Source organism: Podarcis vaucheri (genome assembly GCF_965113315.1).
Source record: "Podarcis vaucheri genome assembly, chromosome: 15".
NCBI lineage: Eukaryota > Metazoa > Chordata > Lepidosauria > Squamata > Lacertidae > Podarcis > Podarcis vaucheri.
The window spans coordinates 6,368,204-6,392,584 of NC_138753.1; the positions used below are offsets into that span (position 1 = coordinate 6,368,204).

Here is a 24,381-nt window from a genome sequence, read left to right on the forward strand (position 1 = left end):
GGAAGAAGCTTTTTGGGGAAGGTTACAGTGGACTAGAATATGACTACAGGGGCCTCATTAAACTGTACAATTCCATTGGCAATTACGAGAAGGTATTTGAATACCACAACATTTTGGCCAACTGGAACCGGTTGCGGGATCGGCAGTTTTCAGTGACAGACGCCCTCGAGGACGTGAGCACCAGCCTGCAATCCACTGAAGAAGTTGTCCAGTCTTTCCTGATGTCTCAGACCGCCGAAGGACAGATTTGCTAAGGACCTTGGTCAATTTTACCAACGACTATTCCCCCCCCCCTCTTCTGTTCCCACCTCCCCAAATTTACATGGGAAAAGTCATACTGTGAAATTTGAAACCATGTAGTTTTGTGTGTGTGTTTTTTCTCTCTCTCTCTGAGGGGGCTGCAATTGCATTGAAACACTGGTCCAGTCCATTAGAACTCCCCTGTTTTCTCGGGGAGGGGAGGAATCTCAGCTTTGAATGGAGTGACCATAACAGACGAATGTGTGCTAAAATTCTTACCAGCATGAGTACGGCATGTTTTGTTTTGGCTCACGTTTTCAACTTGAGAGAGAGAGAGAGAGAAAGAGATACATATACATATATATAAATATATATATAAAGGAAGAAGAAAAAAAACCCATAAACACCCCTAACGATGTTCTCTTATTTTTTATTTTTTGTCCAAGCGAAGCTACTTTACACGAAATCTCTGCGAGAATGGAAAGAGAGCAATAAAGCCATTAAACCATTCTGAGAGTTGCATTATTAATTGGTGGATAAGGAGGGTGCCCACTGACCAGTGCTTGTGACAAGTCTGAAGTCCTATACGACCATATGATTATTCTTGTTATACAGTGTAGAAACAAAGAAAAAACTTATTCGATACGGATTGTTGAAAAAAGTAACCACAGATATTTATACACACACGGAAAAAAGAAAAGGGGTGGGGGAATCTTCGCTTCTTGCCTTCTGCTGCCTTACGAAGAGACATGGCGAAGAATTTCCTCCTGGGAAGTGATGCTTGGTTGCTCTGCCTCCGTCTGAACCACCGTTTGCACTTTCAAAGAGCACCCGAAATGGGCCAGTGTTCACCTGAAAGTGGTAACCACTGGCAGAATATGTTAGTCTCTCAGCTTTCTTGCTTTATTTTATTTTGTGTTTGTTTTCCGTACAGGGCAAAAGAGTTTTCTGTAATAGGACCGGGAGATTTCAAGCGGACCAGCCCGTCCTTAGGAAAAGAGTCTCGGACCAATGGCTTTCAAGTCACAATTTCTGCCCTTTTGCATTTGCTTTTTTAAACTCGGTAGGATTGCTTCACGAAGGGGTGTATTTTCAAGTGATGAATGGAGACTTTATATACATACATGTACTAGATTACAGAGCTAGGAGCTTCAACGTTCTTCGGCGGTTTCAAAGGCATGTCTTTTTAAAATACTAAGTTTACACAGGTAAACTAGATGTTTAGCACCGTAAGCAAAGCATAGCAAATGCTATTCCTTCCCCTTTCCCCTGTCTTTGAAACGGGCTCTCTCTAAAGGCTATAACTTGCTTGTGCTAATTAGATTGGTCGTCATCATTAAGGGAAAAAAATCTGGTTTTGTTTTAATATCTGCAGATGATCTTTTTTTTTTTATTGTACAGCTTGCAGGGGTCAATGGATAATGCCAAAAAAAAAGAAAAAAAGAATAAGCACAACAGGTCTGTCTTTCTTCCTTTCTCTCTCAGCTTCATCATTATTATTTTTTACGTTAAAACAGCCAGAACTCAATTCTTTTTATATATATATTTTTAATGTCTGTCATAATATGTTTTTTAAAAAGCAAAACAAAAAAAAATAACTATGCCTGTCTCACTAGCTTGTCTTAATTTTGGGGTATATGTGTGGTTTGTGGGTTTTTCTTTTAATTGTACCATCTTTTTAACACCGAGGTAGTAAATGAACTTTGAAAGACCTATGTAGCATATAGTGAGCTAGGTTGGAAAGGAAGGAGGGGGAGAGTTCCTATTTACCTCACTTCTTAATGCAGAGATGCAGGCAGTGTCTCTGTGGTTAAGGGTTTTGTCAGGTGTTCTCCTCTATTTTCAGGGGGTTTATAAGTTGCCCAGGGAAAGCAGGAAAGAGAGAAAAAGCCTCTCTAGTGTTTGGAATGAGTTTCATTCATTTCCCCCCCTTTAATTTGTGAGGTTTTTGGGTGGGGGGTGGAAAGCAAGTGGGGGCAATCTGTCGTCAAAAGAGAGCATCAACACTTAGCGGTCAGTGGCTTTGGAAGTTACTGAGAGTTCCTCATTTAATAGCAATAGTGTTTGGCTTTTAACCTGGAATATTGCAGGCTGATAGTTTTGGGTTTTTTTAAAAAAAATAATAGTGCCTTTTTAAAAGATACTTCCTTCCCTGTGCGTGGTGGGTGGGGTATCTCATCAACACCCTGCTTGAAACAAAAGGTGTTGATTTTTGGAGCTGTGGCTTTAGCAGCTCTTGTTGTTATTATGGGAATTGCTGGATGCCAGAACCACACATGGTAGGAAGACCTTCCTGGATTATTGCTGCAGGCCCAGAATCAGCCTCCCTGCGTGGTGCTTTCCGGGTGTATTTCTGAACCACAAATCTCCGTGAGCTGGACAAGTATTCTGAAATAAAAATGCCATTTCCCCACCCACCATGTAAAAAACTTCTTCTATTAGAAGTGTCCCTCAAAATAAAACTTTGCAACTGTAATCCCCATAGATACCCAATGCTGCAGATGTCAGATCTTCAGCAGGCTGGCTTCCCAGTAAGTGGCCATTAAAAGTTGCTTTTGACTGACAGTTTGAGTGTCGAACCGGGGTGGGCTAACATGAGCCCCTCCATGTGCTGTCAGATTAGCAACTTCCTTCAGCCTTCACAAGCCTGATGGGAGTTGGAGTCCAAGACGTTTGGAGAGGCACCAAGTTGGCAGTTGCCAATCTAAAGAGCCACAGTTTAGCTGCTGTAAACCAAACATCAGAATAGATTGGTTGTTGGGAGTCAAAGGCTTTAATCCAATTGCTAAAGTCACAGCACGTTTGTTGCCATTCTAGATGAAAGTAAAAAAAAGAAAAGCCCAAAGTTGCAAAACACTACCATTAATACAACAATGCCCATTATATTGCCTCAGAGAGCAAAAACGAATCAATTGGATTGCTGTGACTACTATATAAACCAGCAAAGCTTGCTGACTTAAATAATAATTACGGGCCACCTTTGGTATTAAAACGAGCCCTTAAACCTTGTTCAAGACAAGGTTTCAAGGGAATTCCTCTCTTGCAAGTACTGGCATAGCCTCATTATCTTCTGTGGGATTACTCCAGTGTAGGCTGAGCTTGATACCTAGTATACTTGCTGCTTAATCGGTGGGGTGGGGGTGGACACTTGTATTTCAAGATTATAACAAACGGGAGCTTTGAAAAATGGCAACTCCCAAGTGCGGTCCTGAAGCAGTTCAGCCCAGAGTTCTTTCGGCTCATTTTCGCCTGCATGTTCCTCTTTGGTTCTTGCTTGCAAATGATCTTTCAGAGGAAGGAAAAGGCTCCTCCGTGTTGAACCCCTTCCACCAATTTGACATCACTATCTTTTATCAACAGTTGTTGTTCCTGAGCAGTTCAACCTCCCATTTATTCCGCCTCCCATGCTTTAGGCCAGGTACCACCATGGATGGGTTATTGGTTTTGTTAAAAAAATTAGTCTTCTTTCCTCTTCCCTCTCTCCTCGCCCTCAATCCAGTCTAAATCATGTTGGCTGCATTCTGGGATATGCCCAATTAATTAATTGCATGTTGGAAAGAAGCGAGTTGCTTTTATTTGTGTGTGTATTTGTGACTGAGGGTTGTTTAGACTTGCCAGGTCTTTCCAAGTTCCCACAACGAAAGGTTTAGTTGAAATGCTCTCCCCCCCCCTTTCTTTCCCAAGTGAAGACAATGGGAAGTTTTTGCCTCAAATCTTTTAGAAGAATCTAGATCGCTTCTGCCTGTCAGAATAGTCTCTGGGCGGGTTGTTGCTACCCAATTTCCTTAGCACACAGGGCTTGACTGTGTTGCATATGAGCATGCTTCCACATCTCTGCTATTTGCAATTCTTAGGACCTTGGAAGCAAAGAAAAATGGTACCTTAGGAATACTCCCTTTTCCACTGGGAATATGCTAACTTTTAATGAGCGAATGTTAACAGTGGCCCTCAGTTGGTTGTGTAAGTGTAACCAAGGTTGATGTCTGGACGAACCCGGAAGATATTTTCAATTTCTGCTCCTTGAATTTTTAGAAGGTTCTTTTTTAAAAATAAAAATGGAACAAAAACCTTGGGAAATCTGGAATTCTCTTGAGGTTTCTGCTCTTGAGCAGAGACCTTTTGAAGAAAAACCTTTGGGAGTCAGAGGTAAAAAGAACCACATGATAGGTACTAATTTAAAGATTGTGCGCGCACAAAAATCATGGGAACTGTAGTTTCTTAAGCGCCCTGGAACTTGTAGCTCTTTGAGAGGTAGACTACAGTCCCCAGGATTTTTTGGAGAAAGCCACGTGCTTTAAATATATAGCGTATACAAAGCCAGATCCTCTAGCCTGCTAAAAAGGGGAGACAGAATTGGAAGTGTCTGTGTGGGGTTTTTTGGGTTTTTTAACAATTTACTTTGAAATGTGTTTAATTTTCTGTGCCAGGTTCATGTGCAAAGGCTACCATGTGCCTCTCTTGATTTATGTTGAAGTTTCCCTTCTTTTAAAGCTCCTGCTGATTTTCTGGGGGCTGGGGGGGGGCTGGCATTTTAAAAGCAAGGTGTTGATTTCTGAAAGAGTATTCTATTTTAGTAATAGTGCTCACATTATATACTAGGCCACATTTTTCATGTACAGCACTGTAGGGGCTGTGCATGAGAAAGAGAAGGGAGTTCTCAACTCTGTTTCCCCCCCCCCCCCCACAATACTAGGTAATAAACTCACTAGAAACAGATTGAGTCTTCCTTTCTCTCCCCAAACAATCACACCGCAAAACAAACCTGACATTTCAATATTATAGATCTGCCTCCTCCTTGCCTCTCGAGCAACTTTCTCCACGGGAGTGTACTTCAGCATTTAAGAAATGGATTATTATTTTGTTGTTATTGTTCCAGAAAGCCCTCAAAACAAAGCCGTTTTAAAAGAATGAACGAGTCTTGGGAGAATCTTCACAGTTTTCATCCTCTTCCAGTTTTTTTAATTTGTGTCTTTCCCCTACCCTTGCAAATTCAGGTTTCATTTTCAAATCAGATTGGAGTGGTTAGGACGAAAGGAATAGCAGAGGCTTTTTTAAATGGACTTGACCACCCAGCCCGATAGTCAAGTTGTCATGGAAGGACACTCCCCTCCCAGCTCCCTTGGGTCCACTTCGACACAACACAGCAAATCTGGCTAACCATTGACTTACCTGTCTCGTGGGATTCTCCAGCCGCTTAACGGAAGAGCAAGTACCATTTGCCTTGCTTGGAAGCAACTGAAGCTGGTCTTGCTTTAGAGAGGCCAGTTATTTGAGGCTTGGGAAGCTGTCACTGGCCTATAAGCATCGGACACAATCCACTCAAAAGCTACATGCTCCCAAGTCCCATTGAGATTTAGGTGGGAGAGATTTGTAGACATGTTTTTAAGTCCCATCAGTTTTCTACAAGAACGCTGAATACTTGCTTTAGTCCAGGCATCCCCAACCTTCGGCCCTCCAGATGTTTGGGGCTACAATTCCCATCATCCCTGACCACTGGTCCTGTTAGCTAGGGATCGTGGGAGTTGTAGGCCAAAACATCTGGAGGGCCTCAGTTTGGGGATGCCTGCTTTAGTCTTTCCCGCTGAAATTACAGGGACTTGTGAAATGGGCCGAACCTTCGCCGCCTTCTGTAACCCCATAACATGGTGAGATGCTGCTCTCTGATGCTGGCTTAATGAAGTTGCTGTTGCATTGTTGCTTCTAGCAGTGCAGGAGAAGGAGGTGGGGGAAGAGGGTCTGTTTCTCTCCATCCTTTTAGCCATGTGTCGAGCTTAAAACTCACTTCTGAAGATGTTGGCTAAAGTTAACCAATGAACAGCTGGTAGTGCTTGATAGCAACAGTTGCTCTTTGGAAATTCATCAATCTAGTTGCCTCGGCAGATGTTTTACGCTATTAATAACTTACGTTACGTAATGAGGGCCTTCCTTCTCTCCCTTCCATCCCACCTACCACCTTTAAGAAAGATAACAATATTGATAGAAGGCGGCTTGTTCTTATGGTTGTAAGGAAGAAAACTGCCCAAAAATAGGATTAAAGATGCAGCACACACGCACACCCCAGTGGAGCCACTTGGCCACATGCGTGGTGGAAAACTCATTTCTCTGTACAGCTCCTCATTGGATCCACACGGTGCCATTTTGTTCTGGAATCTACCATTTGGTTGGGTTTGGAGGAGCCCGATAATGTTCCTTCACCACCTAACCCTTGCTGGATCAAAGTGCTATTACTGCGATTTGAAATATCTGTCCTCCTTTGGGATTTATTTTTCTTCTTAATTCAGTTGCTTTTTTGTGTCTTTGACACAGGTTTAGCCTGTTGCACATTTTCACCTTTTGGCCTTTTGGGGGGAAATTCCTTTGCTAGGTGTGTTTTTTTGTTGATGATGTTGTGTTGAGAAGGTGGGGAGGGAAGGAAGGAAGAAAAAATTTCCATGTAGCAAGAGAACGCTTGCGCAATTCCTTTTCGGCAGAGCTCTGGCGGTGTTTGCCCACCCTCCCCTCCCCAAACTCAGGTATGTTTTAGGCAGTGAAACCAGCTTCTTCCCTGTCCCGTGAGAAATATATCGCCGTTTGCTTTCCAAGTTCTCATTAGCAAATACTTTCATTGCAATCCTAAGCAACTTATAGCTTGGAGAGGCCTTAGGAAGTTGTTTTTCCAAGTGCATATTTTGTTTTGTTTCAAAAACTCTAAAATAAAAATGGGGAAAATATATATACTATATAAATATATAGAGATATCTAGAAACTTGGTGTTTGGCACACAGGTTTTTTTCAGTGTTGGATCACTTTTAACTGTCACAGGTACCATACGTGTAACTCTTAAATCTTCCATCTGCTTTCCTTTCTGTGTATATTCCTTTATAGGAAGCTATGTTGCCATGATTTTTTAAAAATAATAATATTTAAACAGAAAAGAGAGAGATAATTTTTTTAGCGTTAACTCCTTGGAGGTGAACAAACTTTTACATTTCCCCCCCTTGATTATTACCGAGTTCAGTACTAATATATGTGTTGTGGGGTTTTTTTTACTGATTCAGTGGAAGTTAACAAGGGATTAAAAATACATGTATATACATATATATATGTATACATATATCACTGTACATTGGAAACAAAAGCTACTAAAATTGGAGCAAGCGCACCTCCTGGCAGCTCTGAATCTGAACCCCTTTCTTCTCTCTCTTTTTGTGCCACGGTTATTTATATGAAAGCATCTTGATCACTTTCGGACGCTCATCCTCCTCCACTCTTGTGCCACCCTTTCCCATGTTTCTCCCCCCCCCTTTTCTTTTTTGTACTCCAACATTCGCACCAAGACTGCAGTGCCCGACTTTTATTCTTTGTAACCATCAAAACCCATACTGAGTATGTTTGTAACCAACATTGTGATAATTCTGTAATTGTATTGCTAAAAAAATGGATAATTGACCTAATAAATATAGTGTTCCTGCGTTCGTGCAGGTGTGCTTTGTTCGGGACGCAGAAGGCTTCTGTGCTCTTTTGGAAAAGACAAAACAAAAAAAAGAGCGAGCTTCTGTTTCGGCTATCATTTGGCACACTCTTTGGAAAACTCACTGTGGGGGGGAAAGGGCAGCGTCGGGGGGATATTTTACTTGAGTGTTTTATATCTTCCTATATATATATATAATATGTAAGGTGTCATCACGTTCTGCAGCTCATGTGGCCACTGATAGGCAGCCATGCCAACTGCAGCACGAGGAACAGCAGGCCGACCCAGGTAAGCTGTCCCCCCTACAGTGAGGCTTCACACAACAGTTCAGAAAGCCACTCTGTGAAGCGCCGCCTCCCTTTAAAGGGGGTTTTGGGGAATGGCAAGCCTTGAGGTGAACTGGGGGCATGGATGAGGGTGGGTGATCACCTGAGCCGAGTGATTTCAGTCTGAATGATTTCAGTCCTCCTGTAGGGAATGAATTTTCTTTTGGGGTGGGGACAGTAGTCAGCTGGGGTGAAATAATGCCCAAGGGGGCCCTATTCGTTGTTTTACCACCCTCGGGGTGGTGGGGCATTCCCTGTGGCAAACCCCCAAGCCATAGGACTCCTTGCAGAGTTGCGTCTGGCACCTTCACTATCCCGTTTTTCATCGAGTGCAGGAAAGATGCAACTCTTTATTCCAGCTTTGGACGGTTTAGGATCCACCTTATTTCTGGGGTTGCGAGCTGTTTTTAACAGTTCTTAACATTGTGCTTTACTTGTTACGGCCCACCCTAAGACTTTGAGGTGAAGGATAGATTAATAATACTAGTAATAATAATTAAATGGCTGGGGCAGAGGTAGAGGAGCAGGGAGAGGCCTCAATACACAGCTGGGAACAGCAACATGGAGCAAAGCTCTTGAGAGAAATTTTGGGAAAGAAAACTGCTACTGAGCCCTTCTGTTTGCCTGACATCACAAACCAGTGACACGAATCGTGCTTCCAGTCTCCCTCATCCTCAAAGGATTTGGCTCTCATTCTGTGTCTCACACACATTTTCTTCCCTTTCTGTCCCTTTGGCAGGTTCTATTATTACTTTGCCCCCCCCCCCTCAGTTCAGTACCCTGTGTAGGGGAATGGCCCACACCATCCTAAATCGCCTGTGGGCAGCAGACCACAACTCCTGCCCTCCTTTAACTTTTTGAGCCCATTGTTCTTATCTCCTCTCCAGTGTGATCAGGTACAAAGGAACACGTCTCTATGTTCTACGCAAGAGTAAATCCACAGAAACTAATCAACACGACCATGACTACCACTGACTATTGTCCATAGTTAGTTGATTGTTAGGAGCCTTAAAAAAAGATAAAGGACCCCTGACAGTTAAGTTCAGTCGTGACTGACTCTGGGGTTGCGGCACACATCTCACTTTACTGGCCGAGGGAGCCAGCATACAGTTTCCGGGTCATGTGGCCAGCATGACTAAGCCGCTTCTGGCGAACCAGAGCAGCGCACAGAAATGCCGTTTACCTTTCCGCCGGAGTGGTAAGTATTTATCTACTTGCACTTTGACGTGCTTTCGAACTGCTAGGTTGGCAGGAGCTGGGACTGAGCAACGGGAGATCACCCTGTCACAGGGATTCGAACCGCCAACCTTTTTGGTTTGGACCACAGAGCCACCCGCGCTTATCTAGCGCCAAATCTTAATTACGGCCATGTTCACACCACACATTTAAAGCACCACTGCAACACCCTTGGGTTTCTCCAGAGAATTTTGGGAGCTGTGGGTGTTGTTTTTTTTAGAAATCCCTTTATTCCCCTCACGGAGCTACAGCTGCCAGAGTTCCCTGTGAAGAGACACTTCAAGTACTCTAGAATGATAATTGTAGCTCCAGGAACGGAACCAGGAGTCTCCAAACAACTCTTGAGTATCCTTAACAGCACCTCCCAGAATTCATGGGGGGAAGCCATCGACTGTACAAAGTAGTATCACTGTGCTTTAAAATGGATGGTGCAGATGCGGTCTGTGACCACTCCCATGGGGAATCACACAGAACTTTGGTTAACAGTAGAGCCGGCCCCATCGTTAGCTTGGGATTACAAAGGGGGCATCCTGGGCCTACAAAGGATGAAGGCCCTTGCACTATACTTGGGCCTTGTGTGGTACACACCAGGAGGCATGTGGCCACTAGGTGGCACTGCTGCTTCATTATAGTTCAGGATCAAAAGACTACAGTAGTTGCTAAGGAAGTGACTTTCTAGGAAAAGTTAACTTACTTTTTTTCACCTGGGGAGAGTCTCAAGGGCCCTGTGGAAGGGCTCAGAGAGCTGCATTCTGCCCTCAGGTCTAGGGTTCCCCATCCCACCTTAGAGGATTTAAACATATGGAGAGAAAAAAAGGTAAAGGGGACCCCTGACCATTAGGTCCAGTTGTGACCCACTCTGGGGTTGCGGCGCTCATCTCGCTTTATTGGCCGAGGGAGCTGGCGTTTGTCTGCAGAAAGCTTCTGGGTCATGTGGCCAGCATGACTAAGCCATTTCTGGTGAACCAGAGCAGCGCATGGAAACGCCGTTTAACTTCCCACCTGAGTGGTACCTATTTATCTACTTGCACTTTGACGTGCTTTCAAACTGCTAGGTTGGCAGGAGCAGGGACCGAGCAACGAGAGCTCACCCCATCACGGGGATTCGAACTGCCGACCTTCTGATCGGCAAGTCCTAGGCTCTGTGGTTTAACCCACAGCGCCACCTGCGTCCCATGGAGAGAAATATTAAGTGCTAATTTGCTACCACAAACTGGGAAGGGGTTTCCCTTCTGCACTCTCCTGCTGCAAGGGGTTTGATTTGAATGGTTTTTCATCAAATCCTCACTTTCTTTAAAACCTCACAAAGCCATCACCAAAGCAAGGGAGCTCTGCCTTCCTCAACGTGCCCCAACCCCATGTGTTCTGGACTAAAACTCCCACTGATCCCAATTTGAATGGCTGTGTTTTGGACTCTAGTTCTCAACAGCCCAACTCAAAAGAGCCATTCCACCTCTCCGCTTCACAGACCTCCCTGCCCACTTATCTTTGACCCTCATGTTGCTCCCAAACCACTGTTGGGAGGCAGACTGAATCATAAACTCCAGGAAAGATGCTCTCGGGAAGCGGGTCTTTATATAAGCTGTTGACACCGAGTCTCTGCAGAGGCCAAACTCAAAAGGCGTCTTGCAGAAAGCTAAACTCTTTCTACAAATTCTCCGTTGGGTACATTGTATGTGTGTGTTGTCTCCTTGGTAAACGCCGCACATGCTAACGGTCAGTCTTTAAAGGAGTTTCTTCAGCCGCAGGAGAAAGCTTCGCTGCTTCATTGCTGGTAGAGGTAGGTGAGATGGTAGCCATGTACGTGGGGTGACTGATATCGACACCTTCCTTCCTTCTTGCCTTTGAGGGCCTCTTGTGCAGCCTGAAGAGACAGGGTGGAAAAACTCCCTAAGAGAGGAGTGGGGAACCCATTTCCCAATGGATGTTGCTGAAGTATCCAGCAAGGATGCACAACATCCCCGATCGATGGCCCTGCTGGAATCAGGAATCCAACAACATCTGGAAGGCCACAGATCCCCATCCTTCTTGTAAGTGCCCGGTAAAAGAAGCTACCTAATACCGAGACCATTGCTCCATGAGGCTCAGTATTGTCAGCACTGACTGGCAGGGGCTCTCCAGGGTTTTGGATAGACATTCTCAATCCTTCCTGGAGATGCCAGGAATCGACCCTGGGGCCACTTGACCGCAAAAGCCTGTGCTCTAGCACTGAGTTACAGCCCTTCAGCAATCCTCCCCTGGCTCTGTTAGGAGAAATTTGCACTGAAATGCAGATAAACATCAGGATTATTCTTTTCAATTCTCAAATTGCTGCAGGGATGTAGAGAATGGAAAATGTGAAATGCAACTGAAAATGACAGATCCATCCATCCCTAGTCAGTAGTGAGAATTACGGATTTCTTTAGGACCCCCCCCCCGTGCACCCCTACCAATTTGAGCACAGTTGATGCTCCTCACTCACCTCTTCTTTGACGTACTTCCCGGAGGCAGGTCAGAGTCTTGCGACAGTGAGCACACCTGTTTTAGTTTCCCCTGCATCTTTGCACCGCCTTGGAGGCCCCAGGTATCACGCAGCTTCATCAGCTTGCCACAGTCAGGCAGAACAACCATATCGGGACTTTCCAACCGGCAATAAGCTTTCTGGAATGAAATATGAAGACATGCACAAAACCAACACAGGACTGGTCGCCTCTGACTCTACTGCATGAGGATTCCTGGCCTAAATTAAGCTGTGAAGCATAAAACCACACACTTGAGAATGTCCCGTTCGGTGGCTTGCGGCACTTCAAAAATGCAGCGCTGGAACGGAGGACAAGTGTCCTCTTTGAATGCTCAAAAAGAGCTCTCCCACGAGCTACTGCTCCCCTTCTGCTCCCATTGTATAGCACCCAGATGCACATCTCCATTGTTAAATAACGGTGCAGAAATAGTAGAATACAGGACAAAGCTGGAAGCGTTCAGGCATGGCAAACGTCTTTATAAAGTGGCACAACCACTGGGTGCCGCTATGGCTTTCTCAGTGAATCATGATGGAAAAGCTGCAATTTAAATGCAAAGCCTACGAGGCCCTTTGTCGGGTGGATGTTTGCAGCTGTGCAAAGCTCCAGTGAATGCCTCACCCCCACCTCAAATTACCCCCCTCCCCAAAGATTCATGAGGACGTGGTTTTGCACTTTTTACCCAGCCCAGAAAGTTCAGCTAAACTTTACAACTGTTGACAGTTCAGCCCTAACTAGGTTAGCAACAGGAATAGGAGAAAGGTTGTAGCTCAGTGGATAGATCATCTGCTTTGCATGCAGAAGGTTCCCAGTATCTCCAGGCAGGGCTGGGGTAAGCTCTTGCCTGGTAACCCTGGAGAGCTGCTGCCGGTCAGTGTAGACATTACTGAGCTAGGTGGACCGATAGTCTGACTCTGCAACATTCCTGGCTTGACCCAAAGGCAGCCATGCTCACTGCCCCAACAGCTGGCACAAGCAGACTGTCCACTAGGAAAAAACAGGTGCTTTGCGCACCATTAAAGTTATTTAAATGCAGCCTGTTATTCAGTAGCCTTTCTGCTTTATTTAGATCCTTGTGATGTCTTTAATTTTCCAGACGAAAACCTCCTCTGCTAACTCTCCTTTTTCATGGGGCTGGGAAATCACACATTAACAAGCCCTGAGCAGCACAGAACGCCATCGGTCATAGCAGGGATTTCAACGAAGCAGTGATGACTCAGTCTGTCCCGCTCATCTCCCAGCCTTAATAAAAACTCATAAAAAGATCGAGTTAATATACTGGCAACGCTGGGGCATTTGCCAAGGATCTCTTTGGTGCTATCCGATAGCCCCCACACCTCTGAGAGAGGTGTTATTGAACACGTTGCCTTGCTAGGTCAACCTAATGCCCATCTGGGCCCAGTATTCTGCTTCCAACAGAGGCAAGCACTGTAGGATGGCAACAGCCCTTGTCCACAGACCTGTTGCTTGAGACAGACTGCCTCTGAACAGTCCTATTGCCTCTTTATTGCCCCCAAAGGAGCTTAAAATAATAAAAGTGGGCGAGTGTGGGGAGAGAGAGAGAGAGATGGTAGGATCCTGCAGGTAATCTGGTTCAACCCCTACTCAATTCAGGATCTGCAATGTAGGGCTCAACTGCAGGAGGCATGGGGGACCTTTGGCCTGCCAGGCGCTGCTGAACTACAATTTCTATCAGCCTAGCAAGCTTGGCCAGTGATGGCTGTGATACCTAACAACTCCTAGTGCCCTTGGTGAGACTTTGGTTCTTCTTTGGGGGAAGCCACGGCTGTTACAGTGGCATATGAAAACTTTAAATGTGTGGTGCTGATATGGACTCTTGCTTCCTGTCCCCGCCTCTCTCTGGACCACTTCAGCCAGGATAGTTCAGTTGGTTAGAGCGTGGTGCCGATGAGGCCAAGGCTGCAGGTTCGATACCCGTATGGGGCAGCTGCATGCTCCTGCTTTGGGCTAGGTTGGGGGTCGGCAACCTGCGGCTCCAGAGCCGCATGCGGCTCTTTAAAGCCTTTGCTGCGGCTCCGGGGCGGTGGCGAGGGGAGGAGGCGAGGAGCGGAGGCGAGGGGAGGAGGCGAGGGGCGGAGGTGAGCAGCCTTGCCGGGAAGTCCGGCAAGGCTCCCCCCTCGCCAGGCAGACATCCGCAGCGTGGGGAGCCTTGCCGGACTTCCCGGCAAGGCTCCCGACGCTGCAGATAGCAGCCTGCCGCGTGGGGAGCCTTGCCGGACTTCCCGGCAAGGCTCCCCACGCTGCGGATAGCAGCCTGCCGCCCCGCAGGGGGGGGCGCCCTGATGCAGAGCGCCCCTCGCGCGGGGCAGACATCGGCCAGCCCCACAAGCTCGGGGGACAGCAGGGAGGCGCAGCGTCGCCATCCCGCTGTTCCTCAACCTGGTTCGGTTTCCCCGACCTGCTTTTTGGGGGGAAATAAAGGGAAATTTTTTTCCCTTTATTTCCCCCCCAAAAAACTAGGTGCGTCCTATGGAACGGAGCATCCTATGGGGCGAAAAATACGGTATTTTTATAATGACGAATGCCTCATTATTAATTATTATTTACATCAGGCATTGATTATGATTTATGGTACACTGGGGCCCTGATTAATTTTCTATGGCATTTTGGGGCATTGATTATTGGGCATAGCAAGTCACGGTTGCGTGGAATTTTTGCTTTGTGACCGTTTGAAGTGGGTTTTTTTTTCTTGGGAGGCTGGGCGGCACAAAGAGAGGGATTATTTTTATAATGACGAGGATGACATTGGGCCCTCATTATTAATTATTATTTACATCAGGCACTGATTATGATTTATGGTTCACTGGGGCCCTGGTTAATTTTCTTCGGCATTTTGTGGCATTGATTATGCAGTCGCGGTCGCGTGGAATTCCACGCGGAGTTAGTTGCCTGAAGCCCCTTTTTAGTTGCTTGAAGCCCCTTTTTAAACTTAAGCAGGTGAAAGTTTGGTGAATTGCTGCCAAGGAGTGTGGTGGAGTCTCCTTCTTTGGAGGTCTTTAAGCAGAGGCTTGACAACCATATGTCAGGAGTGCTCTGATGGTGTTTCCTGCTTGGCAGGGGGTTGGACTCGATGGCCCTTGTGGTCTCTTCCACATATGTATGTGAGCAGGTCTTCTCCAACATGAACTATATTAAAAACAAACACCGATCACGCCTCACAGATGACAGCTTGCAAGCCTGTGTGAAAATGAAGGTGACGTCTTACAGCCCTGATGTGCAGACACTGAGCACTGAGGTTCAGGAGCAAAAGTCCCATTAACCTGGTTACCTGGTTGTAAATTAAATATTTTAATTAGCTATTAATTTGTCCTTTTTTCTTGAGATTGACAGCTGACTGCACGATCCTGTATATATAGCATTAAGGCCAGAAACAATATATGCAGTGTTATATTTGTTTTAAATGTTGCAATGTTTTTGCGGCTCCCAGTTGTTGTTGTTTTTTTGGAAACGGGTCCAAGTGGCTCTTTTTGTCTTAAAGGTTGCAGACCCCTGGGCTAGGTGATCCTCAGGGTCCTTTCCAACTCTTCTATCCAACAAAGATTTAACTATTGTTTCCTGCTTGGCAGGGGGTTGAACTCGATGGCCCTTGTGGTCTCTTCCAACTCTATGATTCTATGATCTGCCAAGGCTCTGGCTAGAGAAGAAATCTACTTTCATTGAGAGATTCATATATTTTTTTGAGGCAGGGTGGGAAAACATAGTAATAATATAATAATATTTTATTATTTTTACCTCGCCCATCTAGCTGGGTTTCCCCAGCCACTCCAACAAAATATTAAAATACAGTGGTCTGTTAAACATTAAAAGCTTCCCTAAACAGGGCTGCCTTCAGATGTCTTCTAAAAGTCTGGTAGTTGTTCTTCTCTTTGACATCTGGTGGGAGGGCGTTCCACAGGGTGGGTGCCACTACTGAGAAGGCCCTCTGCCTGGTTCCCTGTAACTTGGCTTCTATCAGTGAGGGAACTGCCAGAAGGCCCTCGGCGCTGGACCTCAGCATCCGGGCAGAACGATGGAGGTGGAGACCCTCCTTCAGGTATACTGGGCTGAGGCTGTTTAGGGCTTTAAAGGTCAGCACCAACACTTTGAATTGTGCTCGGAAACGTACTGGGAGCCAATGTAGATCTTTCAAGACCAGTGTTATGTGGTCTCGGCGGCCGCTCCCAGTCACCAGTCTAGCTGCCACATTCTGGATTAGTTGTCGTTTCTGACTCATCTTCAAAGGTAGCCCCACATAGAGCACATTGCAGTAGTCCAAGCGGGAGATACCGTATTTTTCGCTCTATAACACGCAGATTTTTTCTCCTAAAAAGGAAGGGGAAATGTCTGTGCGTGTTATGCAGCGAATGTGTGGTCCCTGGAGCCGAAAAATGAGGCAAAAATCAAACCGCGCTTCAGGGAGAAGGGAAGCCTGAAGAGAGGAAGTGGGTGCTTTCCTGCATTCTGCCTCAGGGTCTTACTGCCCGCCCTCTCTGTTTCGTTGCTGTGTTTGCTCAAACGGAACAAAGAGCAGGGGAAGCCCCTCCCCTCCAGGCAAGAAGAGAGGAAAGCAGAGCGTCCGTCCTTCTATCCTCTCCCTGCTCCGGAGGGAACAATGTTTGTGAAGGGAAGAGAGATTACAGGTTCGGCTTAAAATTCTGATTTGACTTCCTGCTTTTTGTTTTTGGAGACACACAGCATTCAAATATGCTTTCTTCCATTTAAAGAGGGAGAGAGAGAGAGAGAGAGCACACGCTGGCTGGCTTGTGTGGGTGGGTGGGGAACTTTTGCCTTCCTTTCCTCACGTTATAGCCCTCTCCTGCATTCTTAGCCTTCTGTGTTTTTCCTTCCCTCCCCACTTAAAATGTGGTTACAAAGCATGGATCCACATGGATCCTCAGGATCTTTGCATTGGGTCACCCCAAATTCACCATCAGAGCACACAGCATGTCCATGGCTACAGCCTGCCCCCCCAAAAAAAAATCACGCACCCACTGTTGCCTGGGGCTGCAATGGTGCAAAAACATGGTTACAAAGCATGGATCCACATGGATCCTCAGGATCTTTGCATTGGGTCAGCCAAAATTCCCCATCAGAGCACATAGCATGTCCATGATTACAGCCTGTCCCCCCCCAAAAAAAAAAATCACGCACCCACTGTTGCCTGGGGCTGCAATGGTGCAAAAACATGGTTACAAAGCATGGATCCACATGGATCCTCAGGATCTTTGCATTGGGTCAGCCAAAATTCCCCATCAGAGCACATAGCATGTCCATGATTACAGCCTGTCCCCCCCAAAAAAAATCACGCACCCACTGTTGCCTGGGGCTGCAATGGTGCAAAAACGTGGTTAAAAAGTATGGGTCCACATGGATCCTCAGGATCTTTGCATTGGGTCAGCCAAAATTCACCATCAGAGCACATAGCATGTCCATGGCTACAGCCTGCCCCCCAAAAAAAAAAATCACGCACCCACTGTTGCCTGGGGCTGCAATGGTGCAAAAACGTGGTTACAAAGCATGGATCCACATGGATCCTCAGGATCTTTGCATTGGGTCAGCCAAAATTCCCCATCAGAGCACATAGCATGTCCATGATTACAGCCTGTCTCCCCAAAAAAAAATCACGCACCCACTGTTGCCTGGGGCTGCAGTGGTGCAAAAACGTGGTTAAAAAGTATGGGTCCACATGGATCCTCAGGATCTTTGCATTGGGTCAGCCAAAATTCACCATCAGAGCACATAGCATGTCCATGGCTACAGCCTGCCCCCCCCCCAAAAAAAAATCACGCACCCACTGTTGCCTGGGGCTGCAATGGTGCAAAAACGTGGTTACAAAGCATGGATCCACAGGGATTCTCAGGATTTTTGCATTGGTTCACCCCAAATTCACCATCAGATCACATGTCTGTGGCCACAGCATGAAGCACAAAAATGATACGTCCACTGTTTCATTCAGAATATTTTTTCCCTTGTTTTCCTCCTCTAAAAACGATGTGCGTGTTATGGTCAGGTGCGTGTTATAGAGCGAAAAATACGGTAACTAGAGCATGCACCACTCTGGCGAGACAGTCTGCGGGCAGATAGAGTCTCGGCCTGTGTGCCAGATGGAGCTGGTAAACAGCTGCCCTGGACACAAAATTGACCTGCGCCTCCATGGTAGGCTGGATGTTGCCCTGTTACCCAGCTGCCTATTGCCACCCTCCACTGCTTTCTCTGCCGTGTCAAAGGAAGCATCGCTCTTACCAGGAACTTGGCCATTTGGTCGGTCTTGCTGTAGCGGTACAATCTGCACAGCTGCTTCTCGTCGAGGGCTGAGAAGAGGGAGACAAACCTCCAAAGCATCCTAGAGCAGGCGGCAAAGGTGGGAGGAGAGAGGGAACTTAAACACGTCTCTGTTCCATGGAATGTGGGACAGAGAATGGTGCCAGAAAGCAAGATGGTTGCAAAGAGAGCTAAAGGCTAAAGGCCAGCCTTCAGGCAGGGGACATGCCTCAGGTGCCTGCAGAAGACCCTGGATTCAATCTGCAATGGCGTCTCCTGGAAGGGCTGGGAGATACCCCTGTCTGCAACCCCAGAGAGCTGCTGCCAGTCAGTGTAGACAACAGTGAGCTAGATGGACAAACAGTCTGACTCAGTATAAGTCAGCTTTCTGTGTTCATATGGAAAGAGCTGCTGTTCCCAGAGTGGTTTAACAACCTGTCCCTCTTCAAAGGGAACTCTGGGACTTGTAGGCCAGGGAGAGGGCATCTATCAGCACCTTTAGCAAACTACAGCTCCCAGAATTCTTTGGGGGAAGCGATGGCCGCTTAAAGTGGTATCATAGTGCTTTAAAGGTATGGTGTGAACATGGCCTAATTGACATCTCCTCGCAAAGTGTCTAGCTCTGAAATAGCACTATAGATTTCTTTAGTTATTTAGTTTACTAAAATATGCATTTTTTGGTCAACGTTTTGCCCTAGCGTATGCAATTTTGTACATGTTACATGGCTCGGAAAGCGCGCTGCAAAATTTGGAGAAGTGCAAATTTCAAACAATGGCAGCTTTTGGTTCTTGCAGTGTTCTGGGAAGTACAGATTTATAAAGGTTTGCCTTTAAAAAGTGACCTTAATCAATTTTCTCCCCCCATCCCTGGTTGCTTGTCTTACAGAAGTATTGTCTTACAGAAGAGAGTTGATAGATACAGGAGCCTTTGACCTCCTGGTGGCCCAATTGATTAAACCAAATCAATTATTGAAATCGGTCTTTGATTAGCTACTTTTCATGGGCAATATAGTATGTCTTGACAGACTTCAATGATACTTAACAGCCCTTCCCTGCTTAGCAAGATATTGAACTACTGCCAGTATTGAACCATCTGGTTTTTTGCACTGCCATAGCATTCTGCCATTGTCCTTGTAAATCACCCACTTCTGCCCTTTCACAGCCCTATTTGGAGAGTACTGTAAACAGCTTTAGAAGAAAGAAAGAAAAATTGATTATCTTATTATCTGCTTGCAGAGAGCTGGGCAACTGGAATTCTTTCAACCCTCTTGATCCTTAAGTATTCCGGTAACGAAAAATAAACATTTGCTCTTGGCTCCTATACAGATAACTAAAGAGATTCTTGCTAGAATTTTGCTTTGGACTCTGCCTGACAAACCTGTAAAGCATGCAACTTTTTCTAAGGTGGAGGGGATGACCTGAGACCTAACGGGCTAATTTCATGAATCTTGCACCATTAATGCTATGGAGTTTACATCTGAGCAGATGCCTACAGGATTACCTTGTTAAGTCTTGTATTACTTACCCATGTCCCTGCTTGCTTCCCACCTACACAGCCTGGAACTTTGTAAACAAACAGATTTAAAAGAGCCAAATTTTAATCACTGAGGGCCAATTTTAATCAATGAAGCTGAGAGCTAAAATCTTTTTTTTTTTAAAAAAAAAGCTATCATGGTGCTGGTGATTAAATTGTAATGGGTGAGGCAAACATGAAATAAATAATTGCCTCCCTCCTCACAATGAATTATAGCTCTTATTTATTAAATCGTAAAGCGCCCCCCCCATCCTTCAGTAGTTCAGAACAACTGAGGATTTGGTCATATGCAAAATAAATTAAAGTATATTTCCATATGACCTCAATAAGTCTGTACTTTAAATACAAAAGATACAGAAGGAAGCAGTTTTGATAGGGGGCAAAAAGCAGGGAAAGTGTCCCCTCCAGTAGCAGAGGGGTACAGTCAGTGCTTTTTTCTGGGGGCACACGGGGGTACGCATACCCCTAAACATTTTGTGAATCTAAGTTTGGCCTCATTGAGGGGCAGTATTTCAATATGAGTGAGAAAATGGGAGTACCCCTAAACAATTTTTTTAAAAGAAAAAAAGCACTGGGTAAGTTGTTCCTTGAGGAATTGATTCAGGACTAGCAGTAATGCTACCTGTCTTAGGAGTCTGCTGGTATGTTGCAAATAAACGCAGGTTATGGAGATGCCATGACATTTTTTATTAACTCTATTTCATCACGAAGAAAACAGGCTCTGTACAGAAGCTACTTCCAAGCAAGGGAGCCCTGTCTTTGGTAATATAGTGGTACCTCGGGTTAAGAACTTAATTTGTTCCGGAGGTCCGTTCTTAACCTGAAACTGTTCTTAACCTGAGACACCACTTTAGCTAATGGGACCTCCTGCAACCGCCGCACGGTTTCTGTTCTTATCCTGAAGCAAAGTTCTTAACCCGAGGTACTATTTCTGGGTTAGCGGAGTCTGTAACCTGAAGCATCTGTAACCCGAGATACCACTGTAATATATGCCAGAGGGAACTGTTGCAACATACTCTCAGCCCCTTAAAAGAGTGCTGCTATTCAGGGAAGGGCACCCACAAGTGGATTCTGCCCTTTGGGATGCTGTTGCGCAGCCTCATTCCGCGGAAGGCCCCCCCCCTTACTTCTTCCAGTGCTTCAGCTCCCAGGTCTTGCAGTAGTGCTGAAGGAACATGTTGATATGGTCCCCGAGGATGGTCAGGTTCTTCCGGGTGCAGCTCAGCCTCTTCTCCTTCGGGAAATCTTTGGGCAAATTCAGCTTCCGCAGGCATTTCTTGAAGGGTCTCAGGAACTCCTTGCACTGGGGAGGGAGAGAGAAGAAAGTGGTGGTGGGGGGACTGTAGCAATAGGCAGATTTGTCAGCTTTAGTTTTTTCCAGGCTTAAGTTCAATTCCCCAACATTCGCAAGTTATTTTGCGGTTTAAAAGCAAACGCACGTGAACTTTCGCATTTCGGTATGTAATGCAATTCTGCCTAATACGCAGATTTTTGCAAAGCAATCTTTCCGGTTATAATGCATTTTGTATGTTACTGATTGGTGGGTTGGTTGCGTTTATATCCCAACTTTTTCTCTCCAGGGTGCTCAAAGCAGTGTATACAGTTCACCTCCTCCTCCTCCTCATTTAATCCTCACAACAGCCCTTAAGCTAAGGACAGTGACTGGGGACAGAGTGGGGATTCAAACCCTGGTCTCTCAGGTCTTAGTCCGACACTCTGACCATTCCCACACAGGCAAACTAATGCCAGTGTACTGGAAGAAGCAAAGATCACCTGTGTCGAAGCAATGATTCTTCAACATCAACTTCGTTGGACTGGTCATGTTGTTTGGATGCCTGATTATCGTCTTCCAAAGCAACTACTCTATTCTGAACTTAAAAATGGAAAGTGGTCAAAGTAAGAGATTTAAAGACTCTCTCAAGGCAAATCTAAAAAAAATGTAGTATAAACACCAACAACTGGGAAACACTGGCCTGTGAGCGCTCCAGTTGGAGAACAGCCTTTACCAAAGGTGGCCTGGGCTTTGAAGACACTCGAACTCAGGACGCAAGAGAGAAATGAGGTAAGAGGAAGGCACGTTTGGCAAACCCACACCGTGATCAAATCCCGCCTGGAAACCAATGTCCCCACTGTGGAAGGACGTGTGGATCCAGACTTGGCCTCCACAGTCACTTACGGATTCACTGTTAAAACTGTTTATGGAAGACAATCTTATTCGGCTACAAGTGATCACCAAAGCATTACCGCACACTGGCTTTATTCACTAATATATGCATGCTTATGCACACTATACTATTCTATGCATTTTTGTATACTGTACTTTGCCGGGGAACCTCACTGCAAAGTTCAGAGACCTGCAAATTTCAAAGGATAGCTGTTTCGCTTTGTGTATTGTTTTGGAAACTGCAGCGTTCTCCTTTATACGTGAACTGAATCTGATTTCTCCTCCTTCCCTTGAGAGTGTGTGTATGTATTCTTTGTATTCCAGGAGCAATGCCCAACAGTTTTATGGCCCACGGTTTAAGGAACCATGTCTTATGGGTAGAAATGGCTTTCTTTCTCACTATTTTGAAGGTGTCCTGTGTCAGTCCATCTGCGTAGTGGACAAGCGCATCTCCCGACGGCGCGACTCTCATGAGGGTCTCTCTGTGTGACGTCTCACGGTCTCGGCAGGTTGGAAGCTGCAGCTCAGTCGCCTGCAAACATTTGGACACCCAAGAGGTCACTTTCTTGGGTCCCCGCAGGTAAAAAGTAAGCAAAACTGCAATCTCTAAGCAAAAGGCCGGTCAAGGAAAGAGGCAGAAGAATCAGCTGAGACAATGATAATAGTGTGGACATACAGAGCCAGCTCTATCCTTAGGCAAAATGAGGTAACTGCTTCAGGTGACAGACTTTGGGGGGCGGCAGCAGCCCTCATTGTGAACATAAGGAGAGCCCGGCTGTGGGGTCAGGTCAGAGACCCGTCTAGACCAGCATCCTGTTCTCACAGCCACCAACCAGATGCCGCAGTGGGAAGGCTGAAAGCGGGACCTGATCCCAAGAGCACTTTGTATAAGTAAAGTTCCCAACGATTGGTATTCAGAGGCATACTGCCTTCAACAGTGGAGACAGACCACAGCCATTGCAGCTAGCAGTCATGGACAGCCTTAAAGGTGAAGGGACCATTAGGTCCAGTTGCGGACGACTCTGGGGTTGCAGTGCTTATCTTGTTTTACTGGCCGAGGGAGCCAGCATATAGCTACTGGGTCATGTGGCCAGCATGACTAAGCCACTTCTGGTAAACCAGAGCAGTGCATGGAAATGCCGTCTACCTTCCTGCCAGAGTGGTACCTATTTATCTACTTGCACTGTGTGCTTTCAAACTGCTAGGTTGGCAGGAGCTCACCCCGTCATGGGGATTTGAACTGCCGACCTTCTGATCGGCAAGCTCTGTGGTTTAACCCACAGTGCCACCCGTGTCCCATGGACAGCCTTACCCCTCCATAAATTTGTCCAATCCTTTTTTTGAAGGCAGCCAAGTTTGGAATTATCGCCAGCTTCTGTGGGAGCCAATTCCATAGGTTAACTATGTGTTGTGTGAATAAGTTTCTCTCCTGAGTCTCCCAATAGCCAGCTTCACTAAATGACCCCAGCAGATCCATATTGTGCATAAGTTTATACGCCTCTGCCATGTCCCTTGCCCCCCCCCCACTTGCCTATTTTGGAAACTGAAAAGTTGAAAAGTATTGGTAACTTTCCAAATGCATAGTCAAAGGAATGGTTTTCTTCTCAAACAACTACAAAAATGTACCCATTACACAGACCTGGCAAACCTTGTTCCTCCACTTTTCTAGTCCTGCCATTCTTCCGGCAGTTGCTTCTCCCATGGCCGAATTCTCCGTTAGCCAAATCCGGCCTCTTCCCTTCTCCTTCTCTGCTCCCTAGGGACTCTCTTTGGGGGCCAAGGGACCCAAAGATGAGCTGGGTGTCGTGGGCCACAGTCTGGCCTGTGTGGGTGTGTTTGAATCTAAGCCGGCGTTTGTGACCTCACCTCTGAGGCGAATTGGTTCCAAATTCCTATGACAAGCGAAGGAAGAGGGATTGCTTCCCTGAGAAGAAACAGGGGGAGTGTTTGGTTGTGTGTGTGTGTGGCTTAAGTCTCATCTCTTGATGGCTCCCATCATTTTAATGCCTCCTCAGATGTCTGAAGGAATCATGGTCTCTTTTCGAGGAATTTTGGTTGTTCTGTGGAAGTGTGAACGACAACAACAAAAAACACCTTCTGCACTGCCTCAGATGCACTCTTTCATTATTCTCTCATTCCTCCTGCAGGAGAGACCCAGTCACCGAAAGTTGTTGGCAGGACTAGTAAGCATTGGTCCAAATTAAATAGAGGGATTTCCCCTTTAAATACAGGTTTGTTAAATTTATCCTGCGGGCGTTCAACTTTCTGTAAAGTGGTATCCCAGACAAGCATTGGAATCTGTCTCAGATTTACTTTTTGAAAGGAATAATAATGATATCAAGAAATTTCCCACTCCCTGTACTCTTTATTCTCCGGAAGGTCACTGTGCCCTTTTGCACAATTTTCTTCCTAACAGTTCTCTCTGTCAGCCTCTTTTCTTCCATTTCAAGCTTCTAAGAAGCCTCTGATTTCAAAGGGGGAGATGCCCTCTTTCTGCCTCTAGGCCACTCTCCTCGGTGCTCCTCTGATATATTTCCATCTCTCTCACGCGGTTGAAAACATTTTATTCTCGCCCCTCGAAAGCCCCCGTATGTCTCTGCTGAGGCCCTGATCTTTGTGCTGTAAGGGAACACAGAAAACTGCCTTATACTGTTAGGCTGCTCCATCTAGCT

General features: G+C 46.0%; 2 protein-coding genes across 3 annotated transcripts in view; one reads left to right on the forward strand and one right to left on the reverse strand.

Moving 5' to 3' along the window:
• Positions 1-749, forward strand: part of APPBP2 (amyloid beta precursor protein binding protein 2) — a 37,900-nt gene extending 37,151 nt beyond the window's left edge. Inside the window, exon 13 of the mRNA XM_082200915.1 lies at positions 1-749. Within this exon, the coding sequence (XP_082057041.1) occupies positions 1-254 (254 nt within the window). The 3' untranslated portion in view covers positions 255-749.
• Positions 288-23,565, reverse strand: CHCT1 (CHD1 helical C-terminal domain containing 1). Of its 2 annotated transcripts, none has more exons than XM_082200917.1 (6): positions 23,349-23,565; positions 22,110-22,241; positions 20,673-20,848; positions 17,994-18,093; positions 11,714-11,892; positions 288-7,814 (listed from the first exon to the last, which is right to left on the reverse strand). In XM_082200917.1, the coding sequence occupies exons 1-6, from the start codon at positions 23,409-23,411 to the stop codon at positions 7,787-7,789; spliced, it is 678 nt and encodes a 225-aa protein (XP_082057043.1). In that variant the 5' UTR covers positions 23,412-23,565; the 3' UTR covers positions 288-7,786. The 2 variants fall into 2 exon arrangements, with proteins under 2 accessions (XP_082057043.1, XP_082057042.1); XM_082200916.1 differs by lacking the exon at positions 288-7,814 and adding an exon at positions 10,809-11,116 and having other exon boundaries at positions 23,349-23,564.
• Positions 23,566-24,381: the final 816 nt, after the last annotated feature.

Coding starts and splice junctions, on each gene's coding strand:
- CHCT1 (XM_082200916.1), bottom strand. CDS start 23,411: ATGGGAGAAGCAACTGCCGGAAGAATGGCAGGACTAGAAAAGTGGAGG. Junction 20,849..22,109: donor CACAGGACACCTTCAAAATA/GTGAGAAAGAAA, acceptor CTCCCTCCCCAG/TGCAAGGAGTTCCTGAGACC. Junction 18,094..20,672: donor GAGCTGAAGCACTGGAAGAA/GTAAGGGGGGGG, acceptor CGCCTGCTCTAG/GATGCTTTGGAGGTTTGTCT.